Source organism: Sphaeramia orbicularis, chromosome 9 (genome assembly GCF_902148855.1).
Source record: "Sphaeramia orbicularis chromosome 9, fSphaOr1.1, whole genome shotgun sequence".
Lineage (NCBI taxonomy): Eukaryota > Metazoa > Chordata > Actinopteri > Kurtiformes > Apogonidae > Sphaeramia > Sphaeramia orbicularis.
The window spans coordinates 10,616,703-10,642,345 of record NC_043965.1 but is presented as its reverse complement, the minus strand read 5'-3'; the positions used below and the strand labels follow the sequence as shown (position 1 = coordinate 10,642,345).

Below are 25,643 nucleotides of genomic sequence, written 5' to 3'. Positions count from 1 at the left end.
GTCGTCTGCCTCAGTAACAGAAACTGGAGTTCTGATCCGTGACTCACCCTGGACCGACATGTGGGGTCTCCATCAGGATCCGTCATTTTACCCCCGTATATGACCGGCAGCTCCTCAGCATCGATGTACTCGAGTAAAACCTCCTGCCAGTTATCTGCCAACCCAGACACAAACAGGATCAGAGAAAACACCTGCTTCGACTGATTTACCTGGTTTTGTCTTGAGCAGGGGTGTCAAACTCATTTTCTTTCAGGGGCCACATTCAGCTCAATTTGATCTCCAGTGGGCCGGACCAGTACAATAATAGCATAATAACCTATAAATAATGACAACTCCGAATTTTTGCATGCAAAAAAACCCATTAAATTATGAAAACATGTACATTTTACAAACTATCCAAACAAAAAAAGAAGTGAATAACCTGAAAAAACTGAAATTTCTGAAGAAAAATAAGAAATAATAATAAGAAAACTTTGATCAATATTATGCCTCAACTTATGATTTATACATGTGCATTATAGATCAGATCTACCAAGACACAAAACAGGCAGAATAATGTTAAAATTGCACTTATTTTTCTTTAGACATTCCAGGTTGTTCATATTTGTTCAGGTTTTTGATGTTTTATTATTAAAGGATATCAGAATTTAATGTTCTTTGCAATAAATCAAAGAGAAAAAATTGGTGTCGCCATTATTTATTGGCATGATGTCATATTTTTTTTTTCACATTAAACCAAGAAGAAAATCTGAATTTATTATTTAAGGTTATTATGCTATTATTTTCAAGTTTCAAGACGCCCTTGACTGTTCATATCTTCTGCACTTTGTAAATTCATCCCAAGGGCCAGATTGGAACCTTTGGTGGGCCGGTTTTGGCCCCTGGGCCGCATGTTTGACACCTGTGGTGTAGAGAAACAGAGTAAACATCAGCTTTTCATTAGCCTCATAGTATAACTGCTTAAGTCACTGGTGTCAAACATGCGGCCTGGGGGCCAAATCTGGCCCGCCAAAGGGTCCATTCCAGCCCGTGGGATGAAAGAGCAAAAATGAACCTGAACAGTCCAGGTTGTCCAAATCATTTTGGTTCAGGTTCCACATACAGACCCATGTGATCTACAGTAAAAATAACAACACAATAACCCATAAATAATAAATAATGACAACTACAAATTTTCTTTGTGAAAAATTGTGTGGAAAAAAAATAAGTGAAAAAAACATTACACTGTGAAAATATTTACATTTAGAAAACTATTCTTTCACAATAAAATGCAAATAAATACAGAAATAAAAACAAAGATGAACAACCTGAAATGTGCAATTTTAACAATAGTCTGCCTGTTACTAAATGTTTTGTGCATTTTTGGATCCACTGTGATCTGTAGTTGTGTTAATAATAACAGATGGAATATTGTAGAAATTGTTCAAATTTTAGTTTCAAACCCCAAAATTTTAACAATATTCTGCCTGTTACCAAATGTTTATGTAACCCTGTGTGTAAATGTACATGTATAAATAATAAGTCCAGGCATAATATTGTTAAAATTGCACTAATTTTTCAAATGAAATTTGTTTTTTCAGGCTATTCACATCTTTTTTGTAAAATGTAAATATTTTCATTATTTAATTGGGGGTTTTTTTGTACTAAAACGAAAAAAAACTTGGATTTGTCATTATTTATAGGTTATTAAGTCATTATTTTACTGGTCTGGCCGCTTGAGATCAAATTGGGCTAAATATGGCCCCCGAACCAAAATGAGTTTTGACACCCCTGGCTTAAGTTATCACAAAATGTTCCTGCGTTAAAACTGAAATTCTGTTTTACAGACATTACAGTTTAAGATCCTGTTCAAATGTTCATATTCTATTAGTTCAGAACTAACATCAGAACATTATTTTAGTTCAATCCCAACAAAGGAACTAACATTATTTAATAAAAGAGTGTTAAATAATAATAAATAAAATATAAACAAAAAAAAAACAAAAAACAAAAATGAACCTCCACAATATCTGCATTTGAATAAATACCTAAAAATATCGATACAGTACTTTTTAATATCGATACAGTATTGTGAAATGAAATATCGAGATATATTTCAGAACCAATATTTTCTTACACCCCTACTGTTTACATGACATCGGTGTGATTTAGAATAATAATGGAATATTAGTGTAACTGTATTGAATGTTTGTAAATCCATGTTTAAGTTACTCAGTCGTATAAAGTTCACCTGTTATTGTTCAGTCTAATGTGTACGTCACCGTAGAAACCACACAACCAATGCATATCTGTCAAAATAAAAGTCCGTAAAAGTTACATCTTAATTTATCACTTGAACTTCACCTGAGAATGTGTCCATGACCCACTTCTACTCACATTTATTAGGAAAATGTAAAAAGCTGGTTCTATGCAATAATTCCAGATGGTGTCAGAGTGTAAAACCCAGTGCTTCCTGTTTTACCTTTAACCTGTATTTGGTATAAAGTACGGTTGGCAGATCAGTTACTGTTAGTCGTCCCAAAGACAAACAGGAAGCTCAGAGGTGACAGGGCTTTTTCAGTCACTGCCCCCAAACTGTGGAATGAACTACCTTTGCACATCAGGCAGGACGACTCAATTTCTGTTTTTAAATCCTCTCTTAAAACATATTTTTTCTCTTTGGCTTTTAACTCAGAGTGAGGGTTTGGCTTTTATTGTTTTAATGTATAATTATTTTTATTGTTTTTATTAATTCTTAAATGTGTTTTATTAGTTTTTATCTCAGTGTACAACAGTGTTAGGAGTAACGTGTTACAAAAGTAATGCAATACAGTAACAGATTACTTTTTGTTATAACATAGTAATGTAAGGCAGTACTAATCAATTTTCAGAAATATTTTACTTGGTACATATTCAATAGTGTGTGCATTATATCACACTTTTCACCCATAAATTAATTGCTCAAATGAAAACAAAAAACAGTAAGACTGTGAGACCTTAAGGCACAGGTGTCAAACATGCGGCCCAGGGGCCAAATCTGGCCCGCCAAAGGGTCCAGTCTGGCTCCTGGGATGAATTTGTGAAATGCAAAAATTACACTGAAAATATTAATCATTTTAGTTCAGGGACCACAAACACACCACTTAAATCTCCAGTGGGTTGGATCAGTAAAATACCATCATAATGACCTATAAATACTCACAACTCCAAATTTTTCCCTTTGTAAATGTAAACATTTTCATGTCATTTTACTGTATTTACACTAAAACAAACTAAATTTTCACAAAAACACAAACAACCTCAACAAATATAAACATTTTGAAATGTCTGAAATGTAATTTTTACAATATTCTGCCTGTTATTAAATGTTCTGTGTGTTTGTTGATCCACTGTGATTTGTATGTTGTAATTTACATGTGTAAATGATAAACTGAGGCAGAATATTGTTAAAATTGCACTTAATTTTCTTAAGAAATTTTCATTTGTTCATATTATTCACAGTGTTTTAAAGGACAGTTGGTAAAAGTAAACATTTTCATTGCATAATTTTATTTTTTTTGCTCTAAAACATAGAGGAAAGTTTGGAGTTGACATTATTTATATGTTATTATTTCACAGGAGTCATGTAATACATTACAATTCTGAGACAGTAATTTTATAAGGTAAGGAATTACTTTTAAATAACAGTAACAAGTAATTTGTAATGGATTACAATTTGGAACTAACTTGCACAACACTGGTGTACAGCACTTTGGCTGACTGTGTTGTTTTTAAAGTGTTTTATAAATGAAGCTGACTTGACTTGTATGTGAACAGTGATATCTTACCTCCCAGAACTAGAATCTTCTGTCGTGTGTTCTCACTCAGGAAGTGTTTGACCAGGTTATAGGCCACAGGGAAAAGTTTGGGGGCTATAAGAGGTAAAAGCATAAAGTAGTTATCCTCCTCATCAGTGCATCAGGTACTGATCTCAGATCAGTAAAATATCAAAGTTTACCTTTAATAACAAACAGCCTCTTCAGACCTTCAGGGTAGTTGTCTTCAAACATCTGCAGGATCTACACATGCACACACGCATTAAAGTGATACTTACGCAGCATTTATCCGTCTTTAATAATAATAAGAACCTCTGACAGTGTGAGTGTTCGTACCTCTCCATATGTTTCTATGGCCGGCTTCCATAAGTGTTTCAGACCCAGACCTTCAACGTCATACACCATCGTAATCGACTCCACATTTTTCCCCAACTGAATGAAAAAGAAAAAAATATAAGACTTCACTGTAACGACACACCTCTACTGAAAGAAAACCACTATATGTAGTTAATAGCTTAAAGCCACAACTATTAATCGATTACTTGCTGATCAATACCTTAATTATTAACAATTTTTTATAATTAATCATCAGTTTGAGTAGTTTTCTAAGACAACCCCCCCAGAAATAATCAGGTTCTATCTCCTTAAATGTGAATATTCTCTGTTTTTTATCATCCTCTGTCACAGTAAACTGAATATCAGGACTTCATGTTGGGATTTGAGAAGCACCTTTTCTTCCATTTTATTGACCAAAGGATTAGTTGATTAATCAAAATTATGTCATTACAGACCCTGAAAATAACTATCATGTGATGTCCTCTAGAAGAAGAAACCACCTTGAAGGGAAACTGTTTTCAGGTCAATATAAAAACTGAAAAATCTGATTTTTTACTGTAATGACCAGATTCTGTGAATATCATTATCAAATAAAATAAATGGTAAGAAAACTTATTTACTTTTGTTGAATTGAAAAAAACGTGGAATATCAAGAATAGAATGAACTTTATAAAGTAACTCACTAATGTCATGAAAAGAACAAAATGAGATCTTCTGTAATTTAACCCTGTGGACTCTGGGTGGGAGTGGGCTGGGTCTTTTCAGACCACGACCAGTGGTTTGTTTCAGAACCAGACTGTTGTAAAAAATATATCTTACATTACAGAGTCTTCAACAGGTAAAGTGAACAGGTCTTATATGGGGTTCCTACAGGTTTCTACAAGTTAGACTTAAGACTTTTTAAGACCTTTATAAGACTATTTAGAACAGAATTTAATGCCCATTTCACAGCCATACAGGCACAAATTTGTGACTCTGTGTTGAGCTGAATGTTCTGTGATCATTTCTCAGGAGCAAAGTTAGTGATTGGTTCCTAATTACCTCTGCCAAGGAACGGCAAAGGTTATGTTTTCATCAGGTCTGTTTGTCTGTTAGCAAGATAACTCAAGAGGTTATGGATGGATTTGGATGAAATTTTCAGGAAATGTTGATACTGGCACAAGGAACAAATGATTAAATTTTGGTGGTGATTGGGGTTGGGGGGGGGCTGATCTGCCTTGGCGGAGGTCTGCGCTCTCCGAGTGCTTTTCTAGTTTGAATATAAATAGTCGGGTTGGATCTGAGGCGACTAACGATACTTTCTTTGAAGTTTGGACATTTAATAGACACATTTACACACAATACAGTCAACAAGTTTATGGCAACATAACTTAAGACCTGCCATATCACATTTAATACCTTTTAAAGCCCTTTTTAAGGTAATAAATGTAGATCTGTAAATTCAAGACTTTTAAGACTTTTTAAGACCCCGTGAGAACCCTGTTGAACCTTTCCCCAGGTTTCAGTTTTAATGTTAAATAATGTTTGTGCAGGTTTTAACCCGGGGGCCTTGGATGTAAAACTTCCTCAATTCTGAGCTCATATTTGGACTTGGTCTGGACCCTCTCACCCTTTGTGACTGCAGGTTACACTCCTTCTGTAACATCTCACAGTCTCTGATCTTGGACTTGATAAAGTCCTGTTTGGAGGCGGACAGGAAGAGGCCTTTGGGATCCACGGGTCCGATGACGTCGTACCAGATGGGACTCCCCTCACGGTCATAACCGCACATCCCTCCTGACAAATACTTCTCTATGACCTGGAAACAGCAGACAGATCCACCTTAAAGGACTGGAGTCATTCAGTAGAAGCTTGAATTTGAGCAGATTTTACCTCTGGTGGTCGCCAGTCTGTGATGATTGCGTCTACTTTCATCTGTTTCCTGAACTCCAAATGCTGCAAGAAAAGGTGTGCATGTTAAACTCTGCACTGTGTGTGTTCATATGACACTGACTGGTCCAGATTTGATTTTCAGCTGAGTAATAGACAGCACATCCACTATGCATGTAAAACACTATGTAGTTATTTAAGTGGCTTAAGAGCTTCTTAAACGGTGGGTGATGTTAAACCTGCCCTGTCGGCACCAAGGGGATCAACTATTATGTGAAGAGTAAACTGCTGCAGACACACTACACTCAAACATGTGTAGGATATATTCTAATGTGTTTTCCTAAAACTAATAATGCAGAGTTGGTACAAAACAGTCTGTCCTTTAAAGCCTGTTTTCTGAAAACTAAAGGTGGGGTTAGATTTCAGACACATGAACTAATGAGATGTGGTGTGGATGCACAGATCAGTACTGTTGATCAGAATCAAAGTTAGAGCAGCAGAAAACTGTTGACTTTTATGTTTTTTATAACCACTGTCATGTGTAGATCAACGTGTTGACAGTCAGTGTGGACGTGCAGGTAGTTTTACTGTTGAACTGAACCCACTGGACCGCAGAAAAACTAATGACCGGTCTAAAACATTTTCAGTTTCCATTCACAAACTCTTGCTGAGGATTAGTTTTGGTGACGGATTAGTTGATTAACAGAGGATTAGTTAGTAGTGCACCTGTTCGTGCCATGCTTTGTGCTAAACGCTAACATCAGCACACTATTGTGCTCACAGTGACACTATTAACCAGCTGAAGTTAAGCAGATATTATTGGGCCTCATGGGAGCGTTCTGATCAGAATATGATGACACCGAACAGTTCAGGAATCACTGAAGCCATTTTAAAGTAACATAAAAAAGTAGTTCTGTTAGAGTGTGAACCATGATGGGAGTGTTGGTAATGTCTGAGGATTCATCTGTTCCCTAAAAACCACAACTGCTGAAGTATAAACCTCAGTCTATGATCGCTGCTTTACAGCCCTGTTACAGAAGCAGTAAATGCATGGTTTTGGTTTTTAGCTTTAAACTGAGTTGTTTGACTTGATTATGATGAAACCTATCAATGACAATACACATAACGACTGTCAAAAAACAAATCTTCCCTTCATTTTGTCATTCATTTTACATATATATATATATAGGATCAATGTGTGGATCAATAAAGTTTGTCTAAGTCTTAAGTGGTCCTGGGCTTTCCCACTGGGATACCAACGGACAGTCAGCCATTTTACATCCCTGTACTTATATGATCATATATACAGAAGCCATGACTTTGGTCTATTCAGAACCTCTGACTTCAACACAACAATGAATTATGTCCAAACAGAAATAGCATAAAGGCCTTTTTTCAGACAGAACAGACCTGTGAGATCCAATCACAGGTGGACAGTTGAGATGCAGCTAAAACAGAACCAGCAGAACCAGCACCAGTGCCATTTGGATGAGTTATTTCCAGATGCAAGAACAGCCTGGATTTTAATAATTTAATTTGGTTTGGTTTATTTTGTATTTTGAATATCAACATTTAAAACCAAAAACAACTTATATATACAACAATATTTGGGTCATTTAACAGGAAAAGACACACCAACTAAGGATAAATATTTGATTAAAATCCTCTTGATAGCATCTAAAAAAGCCATCACACGAAAATGGTGCAAAGAGGACCCCCCACCACCACCCTAAATAACTGGAGAGACAATGTGGAAGAAATTTACAACATGGAGAGGCTTACTTATATTATAAGACTACAGCAAGCAACATGCGAAGATCGATGGAAAAAATAGACAATATACAGGAAGACAACTGACATTATGTTCTAAATTTTTGTGTTGTAAAATTTCAAAAATGAAACAATAAAATATGAGTTAAAAAAAAACAAACAAAAAAACCCCCAAAAAGAACAAAGAAAAAAGCATCTCCGAAAAGGAGTGGGATGAAGTGCATTTTATATGCTCCCGCCCCCTTACCAGATCTTTTTCTGCTGGCCACAAAGTCCCATGCAAACTCCACAAAATAAGTCTCAAATTATATTATACATATCAAAAATAAACTCTGTCCAAGCCTCCAAACAAAACACATATTATACATGTCTACATACAATCTAAAATAGGACAAACATTGTATTCCCCACATACAATATAAGACGCTGTCTTTCATAATTCTTAACCTTATACATGTCAAAATCAGTGAGACAGGACCTTCAATCTCTTAGGCCAGGGGTGTCAAACTCATATTAGTTCAGGGGCCACATCCAGCCTAATATGATATAAAGTGGGCCAGACCAGTAAAATAATATAAACAATAGGATAAGAACTTTTGAGTGAAAAAAGCAAATTCTGTAAAATAAAAAACACACTTAAATATGCTTAAATATCCTACAACACACACAAAAATACACTTAAATATGCTTAAATATCCTATAATACACGCAAAAATACACTTAATTATGCTCAAAAATCCTACAATACACACAAAAATACACTTAAATATGCTTAAATATCCTACAATACACGCAGAAATACACATAATTATACTCAAAAATCCTACAATACACACAAAAATACACTTAAAATTCCGTAATTAAAACGTTTACATCCACCAATTGTACTTGAACATAACATGAACAAATATGAACAACCTGAAAATTCTTTAGTAAAATAAGTGCAATGTTAACAATATTACGCCTTAGTTTATCATTTATACGCGTGAATTACAACTTAGAAATCACAGAGGATCTACAAATACACAAAATATTAAATAACAGGCAGAATATTATTAAAATTACACATACTTCTCTTGAGACATTTCAGATATTCAAATTTTTTTGCAAAAGACTAGTCTGTAAATGTGAACATTTTTGAGTAATTTTACATTTTTTACCCTAAAACAAAGAGACAAATTTCCAGTTTTCATTATTTATAGTTTATTATGATAGTATTTTACTGGTCTGATCCACTTTAAAATTAATTGACCTAAAATTATTTTAACATCCTTGACTGTTAATATTTTCAGTGTAATTTTTGCATTTCACAAATTCATCCCAGGAGCCGGATTGAACCCGTTGGCGGGCCGGATTTGGCCCCCGGGCCGCATGGTTGACACCCTTGTCTTAGGCTTTTGTTAGTCTGCGCTCTCTAGTGGTTGTAAATCCATGTAGTATTAAGTTTGTTGTAATTCTCTTAAGTAGCACTTTATCCCCTTTAACTATATGTTATCTCCTCAGGCTGCTGATGACTCAGTTTCCCCATGGTGAACCATTACAACATGGTATTAATCTGCAGCCTGTGAGCTCAGGGACTGTACAGCCTGTTCTGATGCAAACCAAGGGCAGAACTTTGTGTTGAAAAGTGGCGCAATTAGTAATAACAGACGAAGACTGGGAGCGAATATGTACAAGCACAAGATCTCATATGTGGAAAGAAAACTTGGAAAAACATATCACGCTTTTTCCTAACCCCATGTCAGAGTGCACACTTTTCCCATGTAAATAGTAAATGTTGGAGACACTGTGGCTGTCAGTTGGTCCATCACTACCACATGTTCTGGGACTGTCAGGGTGTACAAAACTACAGGCCTGAGATCAGTAAAGGTGGTAAAGTAAAGCAATGCAGTTAAGACAATTCACTTATTTTCTAAAGTGACTGCGCTTCGACGCATTCTAAGGACACGGGTGGATTAATCATCAGCAGGGGAAAATAAGATAAAGACAAAATACGTTTGCGTTTGGCACTGTAATGGCCTTTTAATTTCCACTGGTGAAATTCCCACACACACCCCACGCTCGAGCGCATCCACAATTAACCCCGAAATGCCACAAATACACCGCAAGTTTCTCCAACACACCTTGTTTAACCTTGTATCTAGTCCACGGTCAGTGAGACAGAAGTTGAAAACATCCTCCAGGCTCCTGATTCGGGCCACAGGTATGTAAAGCATTTGCGACGCTTCAGGAGGAAAAGATAAATGAGTGAAAAGTTTCACTTTCACTTCTGCGGGGGCACAGACTGCACCACCCCATACCCCCATAGTATTATAAGTAGGACGCAAAGTGATGCATGCGTGCGATTACCAACACGCACGCATCCCCCAGCTGTACTGTGCACATATGAGTAACCCCCCCCAACGAAATGCACATGTGTGCACCCACCCACCAGCAAAATGCAGGCGCGTGTACCCCCCCCCCTTACACATCAACAGATGAATTCCACAGGAAACACTGACTGTATCCAATGGTTCAATAAATCAATCATTAAGGAATATGACATGCTTTTTTCATGAAATGTATATAAACAATATTTAGTTTTTATTCTTATAGACTGTATTGAAAGAGAAATTCAGGTTCTCAGGAAAATCACCGCTTATCAATTAATTGTTAATCGATCGATAAGGGCAACCAACTAATGATTAATGAATTAATCGATAATTTGCATCCCTACCAAGAACACAACAGCACATGACAGAGCAGGATTTGAACCGCCAACTCTTCACAACCTGCTGGACAACCTGCTCTACCATCTGAGCCACGGCCGCCCAAGTCTCAGTTCTCCTGACCCTGTAGTCACTCGGATACGGACATCTGAGCCATGGCCACCCCAACATACTACTGAACTTGATTAAATTATTGATTATTATTATTTATAAATTCAATATTTATCATAAAACATTGACTGAAAGGGTAACAGTCAGTCCCAGCCGTTAAACACTGACAGAATCACATCTGCTGAAGAAAACCAGGACTGTCAGTAATGTCCAAAATAACAGCGACTGCAAAAAACTATGACAACATGGGGACAAATGAAGGAATAACACTAATAAAATTAGTGAAGCTGAAGATGATAATGAACCTAATTTAACAGGGCTGATCTTTGCCATGTTTATCAAGGAAAACATCGCAGGTTTGAATAAGAGGAAACTGCTTCAGTCTGTTTCTCCTGTTACATTAACTGACTGGTTCATAACTGGTTTGTGTGTTTTGGGGTCAACAGAGGTTGGAGCTCACCTCGCTTATATCAAACAATGGGCGTTTTGTTCTGTTCTCATTTATTAGTTAGGTTTAAAATGTAGTCAAAATAAAAAAAACCAACAATTTTTCAGATGGTATTAGAGTGAGACTGTTACCTTTCGCAGCATGGCCTCAGACTTCTGGAGATTGAAGTTTCTGGCTGTAAAACAAAAGGTAGAAAAAGAAAGGAAATGGTGTTAATGGTGTTTTACAACCACACACACACACACACACTGAGCCATCATTAAATCACATTATCTATGAACAGAATAAGTTATTTAAACACAGTAAATATTTTAAACAGTAGCTTACATTTAACTTCTGTTAAAACCAGGTTAATTAATCCTTTGAGCTCTAGAGTTTTTTGGGGATTTTTTCCCCAAAAAATAAAATTTTGATATCGAGATTTCAAAAAGCTGTATCTTGGAAGTGGTTAAAGTCATACTGTAAATGAGAAAAAACTCTGGGTATGATCCAAAGTTTATGATGGGAGTAAATGTATTCATCTAATTTGCATATTGTGATGTCACAGGGTGCTGGCCATATTGGATTTCATAACTTTTAGTAAAATTGAACATATTTACATGGAAGTTTTCTTTGTATTTTTGTTTTTTTGTCACCTTATCCTTAAAATAAATGAACTGAAACATTAGTAGACAGTAAAATGCATTAACTTTTAGTAGCTTTTCATCCAAACAGCAGAATAGCCAAATCTGTCTGTATCTATTAAAATTAAATCTAAACAAGTGGTGCCAGGCAAGGCAAGACAAGGCAGGTTTATTTCTATAGCACATTTCATGTACAAGACAATTCAAAGTGTTTTACATAAAACATTAAAAGCATGACAGCAGGATGCAGGGTAAGCAATAAAAGGTATAGGCATTAAAAAAACAAAAAAACAAAAAATAAAAAAAACAAAAAAAAAAGATAAAACAGATAAAAACTTTAAGCTTAAAAGAAACAGTGCAGATCTGAACTTCTGAATAAGAACTCTGTTCAAATGCAGCTGACAACGGGTGGGTCTTTAACCTGGATTTAAATAAACTGAGTGTTTCAGCTGATCTGAGGAACAACAAACCCCACCCCTCGCACGTACTGAAGCTTATTTTGGTGTCGATCCAGCTGATGTCAGCATACACATAGACAGCATAAACAAATTTCAGCCATTATAAGTCAACAAGGGAAAAAAAGATTTTAAAAAATCATAAAAAATGTGAACTTTGACCTACTTTTCCCAAAATGCAATCCCATCTCTTCTGGGTCACTGGCAATCTATAAACCCAATCTGGTATGATTTCAACCAACAGTATTGCTCCTAAAGTTAACAAACAAACAAATAATTCATTGATTTTATCTTATTTAAGTTACTGTTTAGAGATATGGGGAAATACATATACAAGTTCATTACAAAGACTTTTTCTACTGCAAAAAAGAGCAATAAAAATCGTTCACAATGTTGGTTTTCGTGAACACACAAATCCACTATTTTTCCAGTCTAAAACTTTAAAACTCATTGACCTTGTGGAGTTCAAAACTATTCAAATAATGTATAAAGCAAAGAATAACTTACTGCCAGGCAATATTCAAGAAATGTTTTGTGAAAGAAAGGGAGTCTATGATTTAAGGGGAAAATTTAATTTAAAGATTCATAAAGTACGCACTACGTTAAAAAGTTTCTCTATCACCATCTGTGGAGTAAAACTGTGGAACAAATTGTGTGTGGAGGTAAAACAAATATCAAACATAACTCAGTTTAAAAAAAGATATAAAGAATTGATTCATAAGAGGTACAATATTTAATAATGACAGTGAGGCCTGTTTGTTTATGGATAATGTTGTACTGATAAATCTGCTGTAATTATTGAAGAAAATAGTTGAACTGTTGAGTCTGTTTGTATGACTGTACTGACATGAACATTTTGTTGTGAATAATTCAGTTACTGCATTATGTATTAGTTGTGGTTCAATGCTAAAATTAGGAAAAATTTATTGTTTGATTGTTGTATTAAATTAGTGATAAAGGTGTAAAAGCACTGAGGGGTAGGATTAAATAAGTTTATACTTCTTCCTACTCCTTTTCGACCATGCAATATTCAGACTTGTATGTGCTTGAAGATAGATTCTGTCCATTTAAATGTTATTTTGTTTTTGTCTTAATCTGCTTTGTTTGTTTTATTTTGTTTCTTTGCATGTTTGAAATAAATAAAAAATAAAATAAAATAAAATAAAATAAAATAAAGAAACAAACCAAACTAAAACAATACCCCTTGTTTCCAGGGTAATAACCTTTATTTACTGACTAAACCAGTTTTGGACCACTTCTTTAAACTGGATTTTCTTCTTCACTTTGAATAGAAACCTGCCCTGAAATGGTGTTAGGATTGAAAGTGCATAATTCTGCCATCTATTGGTAAGAGGTGGTAACAAGATTTGGAAACAATCTGGAGCTATTGTCTGTTTCTGTCGCTTACACTGTTTGTTGCAATATTGCAACTTTGGTACTTAAAGGGTTAAAAACCAAAGGAACAAGAACCTCATCTACAAAATGAAGCCAATGTAGAAACATCTCAAAGAGTAATTCAGTTACTTTTTCCTAGACTCATAAGTTATATTCGACTCTCTAATAATGAAAGACGTGGTTCATTTCTGAGAAGAGTGGGAACAGTCACAGTATCAGAGTCTGATCCTGGACCAGGGGCACAAACAGTCCAGTGTCTAATACTCTGTCTAAGGTGATTAACCCTGGTGGAAAAGCAACAGCGCTGCTTCCCTGAACTGAGACTTACAACTCCAGCAGTGGATTACCCAGAATCCTTCATGCTGACGTGTTCTGTGAGGCCTGCAGGGCACCGGGTCAACCCCAAATTACAAAAGAACAAATGTGTTCCATAACCTGTGGGATGTTTGTGGTTCTTCAAATTAAAGTATGTGTTATAAAACCTCAACCTTCAGTAACTAAACAGAGGAAACCAGTGTTTTTCAACCTTGGGGTCACCAGGAATTCAAATGGGGTCACCTGAAATTTCTAGAAATTGATTAAAAAAAAAAAAAAAAGTGTCCTATAAAATACACAAAATATTAAAAAGTTCTAATTTCAGATCAAAATAAAACAGGCAGCGTAATAGATCTAACTGAGGGAATATATATGTACAGAATTTAAGTACAGGGTGGGGAAGCAAAATTTACAATGAACATTTAGTTGTTTTTTCTCAGCAGGCACTACGTCAATTGTTTTGAAACCAAACATATATTGATGTCATAATCATACCTAACACTATTATCCATACCTTTTCAGAAACTTTTGCCCACATGAGTAATCAGGAAAGCAAACGTCAAAGAGTGTGTGATTTGCTGAATGCACTCGTCACACCAAAGGAGATTTCAAAAATAGTTGGAGTGTCCATAAAGACTGTTTATAATGGAAAGAAGAGAATGACTATGAGCAAAACTATTACGAGAAAGTCTGGAAGATACTATTAAAGAAGAATGGGAGAAGTTGTCACCCGAATATTTGAGGAACACTCGCGCAAGTTTCAGGAAGCGTGTGAAGGCAGTTATTGAGAAAGAAGGAGGACACATAGAATAAAAACATTTTCTATTATGTAAATTTTCTTGTGGCAAATAAATTCTCATGACTTTCAATAAACTAATTGGTCATACACTGTCTTTCAATCCCTGCCTCAAAATATTGTAAATTTTGCTTCCCCACCCTGTAGACGCACATATTCTATATAAAAAATAGGACCAATGGCCCTGTAGCTTACCAGCCAAATTAAAAGCTTTGGGAAATGTATCCAGATGCCATTTATTATCACCCAGTTCTGTGTATTTATTCTATTACAGAAATAGCCCATGTTTTGGTCATATTCCAATCAGATCTGTGAAAAATGCAAATTCCAACTTGATATCATTGATACTGATTTATTGCATCGATCCACTTCCTATCTTTTATAATAGGAAAATTTTTCAAAGTCACACCAAATCCAGAATCAGATCTGGATCCAAATAATTTCACTAACTTTTGTTGACATCATCATAAAGAAGCTGTATACCAAGTTTTAAGTCAATCGGAATTGTAGTTTCGGAGAAGAAGACGATTGAAAGTTTTGTAACGGATGACAGACGACGACAGACGACGACGATGGACGCCGCATGACGACAATAGTTTACGGCCTGTCAGCCGGTAAGCTAATAAAAAAGGGGGAAAAAACAAAAACACAGAAAAACTCAGAGTACATTCAGTGTAAGTATATGAAAACAGAGAAAATGGAAGAAAAATAGGACCAGTGGCCCTGTAGCTTACGGGCACTTCCTATCTCTTATAATGGGGAAATTTTTCAAAGTTGCACCACATCCAGAATCAGATCCGGATCCAAATAATTTCACTAACTTTTGTTGACATCATCATGAAGAAGCTGTATACCAAGTTTGAAGTCAATCGGAACTGTAGTTTGGGAGAAAAAGATGATTGAAATTTTTGAAACCGATGACAGACGCCGCCGCCGGAGGCCACATGACGACCATAGCTTACAGTCTATTGGCCGGTAAGCTAAAAAGTAACTTTTCCATCAAAGATATTAATGACTCATTGCAAAAACAAGCATCTCCATCCACTGTCAAAAGGATTCAAAGGATTCAAAGATCCAGCTCCATGGGTTTTACTGGTGAATCAATGTTCCAGAAGATGACAGTGTTTCCACGGTAACTACGGAGCCTCTGAGCATCCAAATGGATCATATCTGATGACCATGAAAAGACGACAAACTGTATTTTACACCAATTATTTACATGTATTGATAGGATTAGTGGATCAACAGGTATTAGACATTTTAATCTCAGTACATGTCGTTGGTCACCAGTGGTCGTTTGGGTCTTTATGGGTTAAAATCTATTTTCAGGAACGGAAATTAACTGAAAAATCAGTGATCTCATGTATTTCCTCGAACTTTGGATGTGTTGTTGTTTGGTTGTGGCTGATCACTGATGCCTACTGTGGCCCCTCAGGTTCTTTAGGTCCCATCAGTGGACTGGACTGGGCCTGGACAGATGAAGGGCTTTCCTTTGACTGTACAGTAACAAACAGAGCCTTATTGTTCATGGTCTGAGCTGTGATGCAGATCTGTGTCAGAGCCAAAGACGGCTTTCCACAGCAGCCACGGTCATTATGAAAACTTAATTAGACGCAACAAAAGGCCCCTATAACATGAGGAAGTCTGGTTCAATTTGTATGGAATGACCATATATATATATATATATATATATATATATCATAATTATTTGACAAAACTGTGATTATTTTACATGATGGTGATGATCGTCTCCATTCAAAACAGTTGGTGAAAATAAATAACCTCCTAAATGCCACTTTGTGTTGTTTGTTTTTAATTTCCTAGTTAAATTATTCTATTTCAGTTTTTACTCATCTTAAATTCTCATATCATTCAGTGTGGATGGCAAAGTAAAGTTTTTACTGTACATGGAAACCTGTTTCTTTACCTGACACATGACAATAAAACGCTTTGAATTTTTAATCTTTGAAATAACTTATTTTCGTTTTCAGTTTTCATTGTTTTGTCATTTGTGTTTGCTTCTGCTTTTGATTTCATATCTTTCTCCAGTTTGTCAATGATGGGTGTTGGATATTTAACTCATGTCATATCTGCCAAGTTCAATTTTTACCAAAAGACAAACAAATAACAGACATTTTTAATCTTCCAAAAGCCTCTGCTGATAAATGATGAGGTGTATTTACATAGTTAAACTAGTATTTGACTGATACTACAGACAGTGGTGGCATTGTCATGAACAGGAGATTATAATTATGTTTTTGTTTTGTGATTTCCACTTTTATTTTGTAAATGTTTCTTCCTGTTTCTGATAACTCGTGTATATATTCCTCCTGTTCCCCTTTTTGTTTCTTGTCAGTTTGTGTTTTCTTGTGCCACAAGAACCAGCCTCTTTGTCTCCTCATCATGTTTTTGTAATTTATTTGTTCCATGTGCTTGTTTAGATTTTTATTTCTTTAACCAATTGGATTGTTTTTTTCTCCTGATTGATTTTGAGTTTTTTGATCACCTTTCATTTTTCTAGTTTTTTGTCTCCATTGGGAGGGATTTTGTGTTTTAGTAGTCTTTTGTTTTCTAGACTGTTTGCTTCTTTGAGTGATTTTTACCTCCGCCAAGTGTAACAGTGGAGGTTATGTTTTCATCAGGAATGAGTGATGTACTAATATTGGCTGTTTTATGTCTTGTTTCTGTCACCTGCCTAGGAATTGCAGATTAAAAGTAGTTATACTGACTAATTCTGGCATATTTACGTTTTCATTTTCGTTAACAATAAAAGCCTTGGTGACATTTTCAGGCCTAAACAAGTTGAATTAACTTTGAAAGGCAGGAACAGCTGCCATGGGTAAAGAAATGAAACTGACACAGGGGCCAAAGTGTTAATGCTGTAACCTGGCAATTTAATGGAAAACAAGATGGATGCTCATTGTCCCCTCCCATGACCTTTGATTGGATTTAAATGCCACCGCTACTTTGCGCAAACCAGTTTTAACTTGGATTGTGCAATTTGCCCCTGCTCACTCATGTACGAGGGCCGTTCAATAAGTTCATGGCCTCACCCAGAACAGAACAACACAGACTGATAATTTATATTTTATTTTTCAACATAATCTCCATTTACAGCAATGCACTTGGTCCATCGATGTTCAAGCATCACTATCCCATCACGAAAGAATGTAACATCCTGTATTATAACAACCGGTATTTCTGGGTGAGGCCATGAACTTATTGAACAGCCCTCGTATGAAAACCTGGGTCTGTAAATTTGGACAAATATCTACCAATCCCCTACCTACCTACATCCATAAAAGACAATTCCAAAAATTATCAAATGCAGAACTGGGAGTAATTTTTCAAAATGTATAGTTTTTTTTTTACACACCCTGTATCGTCATTAACCACATTTATTTATATGACAACAAATCAGTGAGTTAAATTTCAGAGTCGCCCTGGCTGATATAGACACACTGAAGTGCATAAAGCAGATGCAGTGAATCCAACTGTGTGTGAGCAGACGGGCCTTTGTCAATCGAAGTGCACTTTTAATGGGATTAAAGACAGATTATCCACACACACAAAGTGCTGGAGCTCTAGAAGAAATAGAACAAGGCCTCGTTCAATGCTTCGTATTTCCTCCAGACTGAGCTCACTACGTCATCCGCAGAATAAGACAAATCAGGAAACAGATAAAACTGCGATGTCTTCCTCATTTGCTTGATTTTAACCACGTTCAGAGCGGAACTGGTTCCTCAGCTGTGGTCAGACTCTTGCATCCATGCTTCAAAACTACGAGTCCCTTTCACAAGTCTTTCTCACTCAGTTGTTTATGAGCTTTTTCATGTGACAAACCACTGCAACTTCTGCCTTTTGTTCAAGTGCAGTGACATGGACAGATTTACAGACACAAATGCAACTAGATTAGTTCAGAGTCAATCGCTGACGTACAATAAATGACAGGGATGACGATGACCAGGGGTGTGTTTTGGCAAGAATCTGGCAATGCGATTCAAATCACAATACTAGGATTACGATACAATATATCACAATATATCACGATACTGTTAAAAGGTGATTTTTTTTTTTTGTTTCTTTTTTTAAAGTGATTATTTCCTGGAAGAATTGAAATATACCTAAAATCTGCACAAAAACTAAACACATTTTTATTTGATCACAGCAGGATCTAATGTTATATCACAAAATGTTCCTGAGTTGAAACTGAAATTCTGTTTTACAGACATTACAGTTGAAGATCCTGTTCAAATGTTCATATTCTATTAGTTCAGAACTAACATCAGAACATTATTTTTGTGCAATCCCAACAAAGGAACTAACATCTGCCTCTCAGAAAGTAAAAAGTGCTTTTAGGATGCTTCAAATAACCATGAATTAACCCTCCGGTATCCGGGTGCGCCTTTTAGGCACACTTTGCACTTTGTTTTAAAAAACTTCATAATATTTTTCACAATTTAAATAAGGTTAGAATTCAAAAGTTGTTCATTTTTGCATGATCTTTAAAATTCTGTCCACCAACTAAAATTTGCACATTGTAAACAAAAGAAAATTACAAGACTAGCATCTGTCTCCCAAGTGTGCCTAAAATGCACTATTTCTTCCATTTGATATGTATGATTAGGACTGACCTTGATTTACAAAAATAAAATCAAATTAGAGCAGAAAAATAAACCAATATATAATATTTAATAGTTTAATTTATAGGTGTGCATCTTACGCACACTTGGTGACAGATGCTGGTATTTTTGAACATTTGACCTAACGCCAAAAATAATAAAGCAAATTAACCAGTGTTGGAGTTAATCACTGACATATGCCAGGCTGCAAAAATCAAATAATATGTGATCCACTTTTTATGTAGTATACTGAATTTTTTGTGTGTGTGTGTTTTTTCCATCCAAAAAAAAAGGTTTGTTTACATTACAAACATGGCATTTAAAGGTTAAAAAAATGTGACAATTATTGAGTATTTGGTATTTTTATTTACGGCTCAAGTTGATGAAATAGAAAAAAGTGTAAAAGAATTAAAAACAAACTGTATGAAATTTTTTTTTTGACATTATTCTACAAGTGTGCCAAAAAGGCACACTTGGTGCTTAGTAAGGGCCTTGCTGGACGGGACACAGGAGGGTTAATAAAACAGTGTTAAATAATAATAAGATATGAACAATAAAGAAAGCCAAAAAACAAAAATGAACCTCTGCCATATCTGCATCTGAATAAATACCTAAAAACATCGATACAGTACTTTTAAAAATACATACAGTATCGTGGAATGAAATACCGCCATATATTGCAGAACCGATATTTTCTAACACCCCTAACGACGACTGGAGAAGCTGTGGTTTTCTCTTGGATAAAAACTGTAGTTATTGAAACGTCCTTCAGTTTTAGCCTCACCTCTGAGCCACCGTAACAGGAAGTGGTCATGTTGCGCCGGAAGTTGTGGAAGAATATCTTGCGTCCTCTCTCGAAACTAAAGGCAGAGGAAGAAAAAGCAAAGACATAATGACTGACAGGTTCTGAATGGAAACACACTTTTAGGAAACTCCAACTAATGTTTGTCTCGGTGTTAGCTACAACAGGACAGAACCTCCCTGTGTTTGCAGCTGCACATATTTTTCCTGTGGTTTCTTTTGGCTCATATTGGTGGATTCGATTCCCTTCTGTGACTGAAGCTTGTGACTTCGTGACAAATCATTTTTCACACTTGTATTAGTGCATAAAACAATGAATGACTTTAGAAATATTCCAAGAAGGACAAAAACAAAACTGTTCCCATTTAAACTGTCTGGTAAAACTCCCTACATGACTCATCTTACAATTAATAACTGTCAAAAATAGTGCAAAGTCATGATACATTAAAATTCTTTCAATGTGTATTAATAATAGAAAGTACAAACCCAAAGCTTTTTACTTTAGTTTCATAGAAAACCAAAAAAAAAAAAAGAAGAAATATCCACAGATTTTACTGAAAACTTCAAATAGTTTTATTTCTTCTGAAATTGTAGTTACAGAAGAAGTATAAAAATTAGACAGTATATTAGGAATTACACCAAACAACATCATCAAAAACTATCGCATCCTACATTTTAAAAAGTTTAGCTCAATTTAATTTATTTATTCTATTTTATTGTCTCCTGGGTCAGTGCAATACACAATGGTCTCATTTTTCCCCTTTTATATAAGGTTTTTATGCACGTTTATTTATTTATTGATATACGTGGCTTCCTTTTTATAAAATTTTGTGTTTTTTTCTGGTATGTTTTATCTGACTTCCTGAACGACCACACAACAGTTATTATGTGTATATGCACAAATGGCAAATAAACTTCTGAATCTTGAATTTCACCTTTTTACTGCAATTTTGATTCTGTATTCAGGCAAAATCAAACCAATCTGAATTATTTTAGACACTTCTTGTTTACTGCACATGGATTATTTTAATGGCAGATAATAATGGAGCAGTTTTTCAAAGGAAAATAAATAAGTACAGTATGAAATGCCCCCAGTTTTTTGTTTTTTTGAGTCATAGTAGTTACAGTTGTGTCCATAGAACTGCAATGGTCGTGTAGCTGTAATGTGTATGAAGGATCATAGTGAAACTGTCGTCCTACACTGACTACAGGTTATAAGCAAGTGATAACGGTTAAAACAGATAACACTTAACAACTGCAAATAAACCACAGACGATGCATGGACATTGTTTTAGTGAGATAAGAATAAGTGAAATGAACATGGCATTGAGTTGACCTATAGCACAGGTGCCAAACATGTGGCCCGGGGGCCAAAACCGGCCCACCAAAGGGTCCAATCTGGCCCGCAGGATGAATTTGCAAAGTGCAAAAATTACCCTGAAGATATTTACAGTCAAGGGCACCAAACTTGAAAATAATAGCACAATAACCTATAAATAATTACTCCAAATTTTCTTCTTTAATGTGAAAAAAATATATATATGTGTAACATTATTCCTATAAATAATGGCAACACCAATTTTGTCTCTATGATTTATTGCAAAGAACATTAAATTCTGATATCCCGTAACAATAAAATGTCAATAAATGGAATTAATATGAACAACCTGAAATATCTAAAGAAAAAAAAGTGCAATTTTAACAAATGCTTTGTGCCTTAGTGGAGCTGATCTGTAATGCACATGTATAAATTATAAGTTGAGGCATAATATTGATAAAATTGTGCTTATTTAACTTCAGAAATTTCTTTCTTTTTTTTTGTTTTTAGATTATTCACATCTTTTTTGTTTTTGATAGTTTGTAAAATGTAAAAAAAAAATCAGATTTTAAGTTACGTAAGTTATTTTTTGCACTAAAAAAATTGGAGTTGTCATTATTTACAGGTTTTTATGCTATTATTTCATTGGTTTGGCCCACTTGAGATCAAGTTGGGCTGAATGTGGTCCCTGAACTAAAACGAGTTTGACACCCCTGACCTACAGAATAGAATAGAATAGAATGTCTTTATTGTCATTATACATATGCACAACAAAATTAAAAGAGACAACTCTCTAGTGGTGCATAGTGCAAAACAGTTTAAAGCAGGGGTGTCAAACATGTGGCCCGCGGGCCAAATCCGGGCTGCCAAAGGGTCCAATCCGGCCCGTGGGATGAAATTGAATTGTGTAAAAATTACACTGAAGATATAATCAACCAAGTGTTGAACTAGTTTGAGTTCAGGTTCCACATACAGACTATTGTAATCTCAGGTAAAATAATAACATAATAACCTATAAATAATGACTCCAAATTTTCTTCTTGGTTTAATGTGGAAAAAATATCATGTTATGCCGATGAATAACGAAAACTTCAAAATGTTGTCCTTGTTACAGTACTAAAAATAACATTAAATTGTGAAAATACTTACATGCAGAAATTATCCTTTAACAATAAAATGAGAATGACCCGAAATGTCTCAAGAAAATTACATGTAATTTTAACAATTTTCTGCCTGTTACTACATGTTTTGTGTCTTTGTAGAACTGATCCATAATGCACATGTAGAAATGATAAGTTGAAGCAGAATATTGTAAAAATTGCACTTAATTTTCTTAAGAAATTTCTCTTTTTTTCAGGTTATTCACATCTTTTTTATTTGGATAGTTTGTAAATGTAAATATTCTCATAATTAAATTTTTAGATTTTTTTGTTTCGTTTCTTTTACACTAAAACAGAGACAAAAAATAGGAGTCGTCATTATTTATATGTTGTTATGCTATTATTTTTTTGGTCCAGCCCACTTGAGGTTAAATTTGGCTGAATGTGGTCCCTGAACTACAATGAGTTTGACACCCCTAGTTTAACGGGCTGCGCCTTTTAGGCACATTTTGCACTTTGTGTTAAAAAACTTCATATTATTTTTCACAATTTAAATAAGGTTAGAATTCAAAAGTTGTTCATTTATGTATGATCTTTAAAATTCTGGCCACCAACTAAAATTTACACATTGTAAACAAAAGAAAATTACAAGACTATCATCTGTTTCCCAAGTGTGCCTAAAACGCACTATTTCTTCCATTTGATATGTATGATTAGGGCTGACCTGATTTACAAAAATAAAATCAAATTAGAGCAGAAAAACAAATCAATATATAATATATAACAGTTTGATTTATAGGTGTGCATTTTTGCACACTTGGTGACAGATGCTAGTATTTTTGAACATTTGACCTAGCGCCGAAAATAATAATGCAAATTAACCAGTGTTGGAGTTAATCACTGACATATGCCAGGCTGCAAAAATCAAATAATATGTAATCCACTTTTTATGTAGTATATTGAGAAAAAAAAAAAAAAAAATTGTGTGTTTTTTGAATTAAAAAAAAGGTTTGTTTACATTACAAACACGACATTTAAAGGGTTAAAAAAAAATGTGACAATTATTGAGTATTTGGTATTTTTATTTACGGCTCAAGTTGATGAAATAGAAAAAAGTGTAAAAGAATTAAAAACAAAGTGTATGAAAATTTTTTGACATTATTCCACTAGTGTGTGAAAAACGCACACTTGGTGTTTAGTAAGGGCCTTTCTGGACGGGATACCGGAGGGTTAAAGAAAAGTGTAAATATATACAGAATAAAAACAGGCATGTCAACCAACCAAGAAACAGTAGAGATAAATATATATTGCAATATGACTTCTTCTTCTTCTTCTTCTTCTTATTATTATTATTATTATTATTATTATTCAGTGTATCCATATCATACCTGCTGTAACACCTCAGCCTGTTTCGGACTCAGATCTCCAACTCTCCCGCTCATGTTTAACGGTAGAAATTGTTCGAGGTTAGAGCGGATCCAAATCCAGATGAGTCACAGACACCGTTCCCCGTGACCGACGGTCTGTTCCGGTCCTCAGTGCATCCCCGTGATGCTCAGATCCGTGTCACGCCGGTGTCCTGTCCCTGTCAGCTCCCCGTGGAAAAAAAGACAGAAGCCAACAGGAGGAGGGAGGTCATGTAAACATCAGCACACGGACCAAGCCTGCACTGACAGAACCAAAGATAGGAAAAAGGCTCAAGAGGATTACTCCAGACGACGGGGAGCGCTCCATCACAACCCCTCCCTCTAAGTCCATACCCAAAGTCCCAAAGAGACCCTAAGTTTTAATTAACTAAAATTAGGGGACTTTAACTTAAAGACTGAAAAAAGCTGTCAATATTTATGAATGAAATCTGAATACGCGGTTAAGTGTTTTTGTTATGGAGTGATACATCAGTAATTATAGACATGCTTTGGTATAAATGCGGAAAAAAAAAAAAATCACACATGCGCACATACAAGAATGAAAATAATTATGGGATTATGACTCAACTGACTACAACTGCTCCTATGTAAAAGACTCTTTTTCCCCATAATATTTAATTCCTACGTGAAAACACTGTGTGATGCTGCAACACTGATTGTTATTTAGTATTATTTTTATTATTATTTTATTTCAGTTCAGTCTCAAAATACCACACAATAACCAGTATATTCAGGAGTATATGTAAAACCCAGAATCTTGGTTAAGCACTAGAATAATGATTTGATTCGACTGTGAACCAGAATCAGGTTGAACTGAGTCGAATTCCGGGTTTTAACACAAAGTAGGAAGTGCATTAGAGGTTATCTCCTGACGTCACAGTTCAGTCTTCTTCTTTGACTGTTTCAGGTTCGGTAACAAAACTGTTCGCTAAAACAAGAAAACGAAACAAAAATTTCGAGGACAATATCTTGTTGTATAACGAATTAAAAAAAGCTCAAATTTAACCAGTTTTCTCACCTTATATGCATCGCAAAGAACAGCGTTTGGATCAAGACAAAAATCCTCCCGAGACTTCCGGTCCAGGCCGGAAGTTGCCATTGGTTATTTACAGTTCATTCTTCTTCTTTGACTGTTTCAGGTTCGGTAACAAAACTGTTCGCAAAAACAAGAGAACAAAACAAAAATTTCGAGGACAATATTTTGTTGCACAATGAATAAAAAAAAGTCCAAATTTACCCAATTTTCGCACCTTATATGCATCGCGAAGAGCAGCGTTCGGTTGAAGACATAAATCCTCCCATAACTTCCGGTCCAGGCCGGAAGTTGCCATTGGTTATTTACAGTTCATTCTTCTTCTTTGACTGTTTCAGGTTCGGTAACAAAACTTTTCGCTAAAACAAGAAAATGAAACAAAAAATTCGAGGACAATATTTTGTTGTATAATGAATAAAAAAAAAGTTCAAATTTACCCAATTTTCTCACATTATATGCATTGCAAAGAACAGCGTTTGGATCAAGAAAAAAATCCTCCAGAGACTTCCGGTCCAGGCCGGAAGTTTACATTGGTTATTTACAGTTCATTCTTCTTCTTTGACCGTTTCAGGTTCGGTAACAAAACTGTTCGCTAAAACAAGAAAACAACACCCCAAATGTCTAAAAAAAAATTTGTTTGTTTGTTTGTTTGTTTCGGATAGTTGTAATAGTTGTGTTTAATCATTCCACCATGTCTCAAATGTATTTCTATATTTCTCTTT

The 25,643-nt window shown here is 35.2% G+C and overlaps 1 protein-coding gene across 1 annotated transcript in view; it reads right to left on the bottom strand.

The window, feature by feature from the left end:
* Positions 1 to 24,267, bottom strand: part of sec14l8 (SEC14-like lipid binding 8) — a 38,626-nt gene extending 14,359 nt beyond the window's left edge. Inside the window, exons 1-9 of the mRNA XM_030143637.1 lie at positions 23,850 to 24,267; positions 20,027 to 20,102; positions 11,168 to 11,211; positions 6,003 to 6,065; positions 5,740 to 5,928; positions 4,131 to 4,226; positions 3,977 to 4,037; positions 3,807 to 3,890; positions 48 to 154 (exon numbers count right to left, since the gene is read on the bottom strand). Coding sequence (XP_029999497.1) covers positions 48 to 154; positions 3,807 to 3,890; positions 3,977 to 4,037; positions 4,131 to 4,226; positions 5,740 to 5,928; positions 6,003 to 6,065; positions 11,168 to 11,211; positions 20,027 to 20,102; positions 23,850 to 23,903 — 774 coding nt within the window. The 5' untranslated portion in view covers positions 23,904 to 24,267. The remainder of the gene's footprint in view (positions 1 to 47; positions 155 to 3,806; positions 3,891 to 3,976; positions 4,038 to 4,130; positions 4,227 to 5,739; positions 5,929 to 6,002; positions 6,066 to 11,167; positions 11,212 to 20,026; positions 20,103 to 23,849) is intronic.
* Positions 24,268 to 25,643: the final 1,376 nt, after the last annotated feature.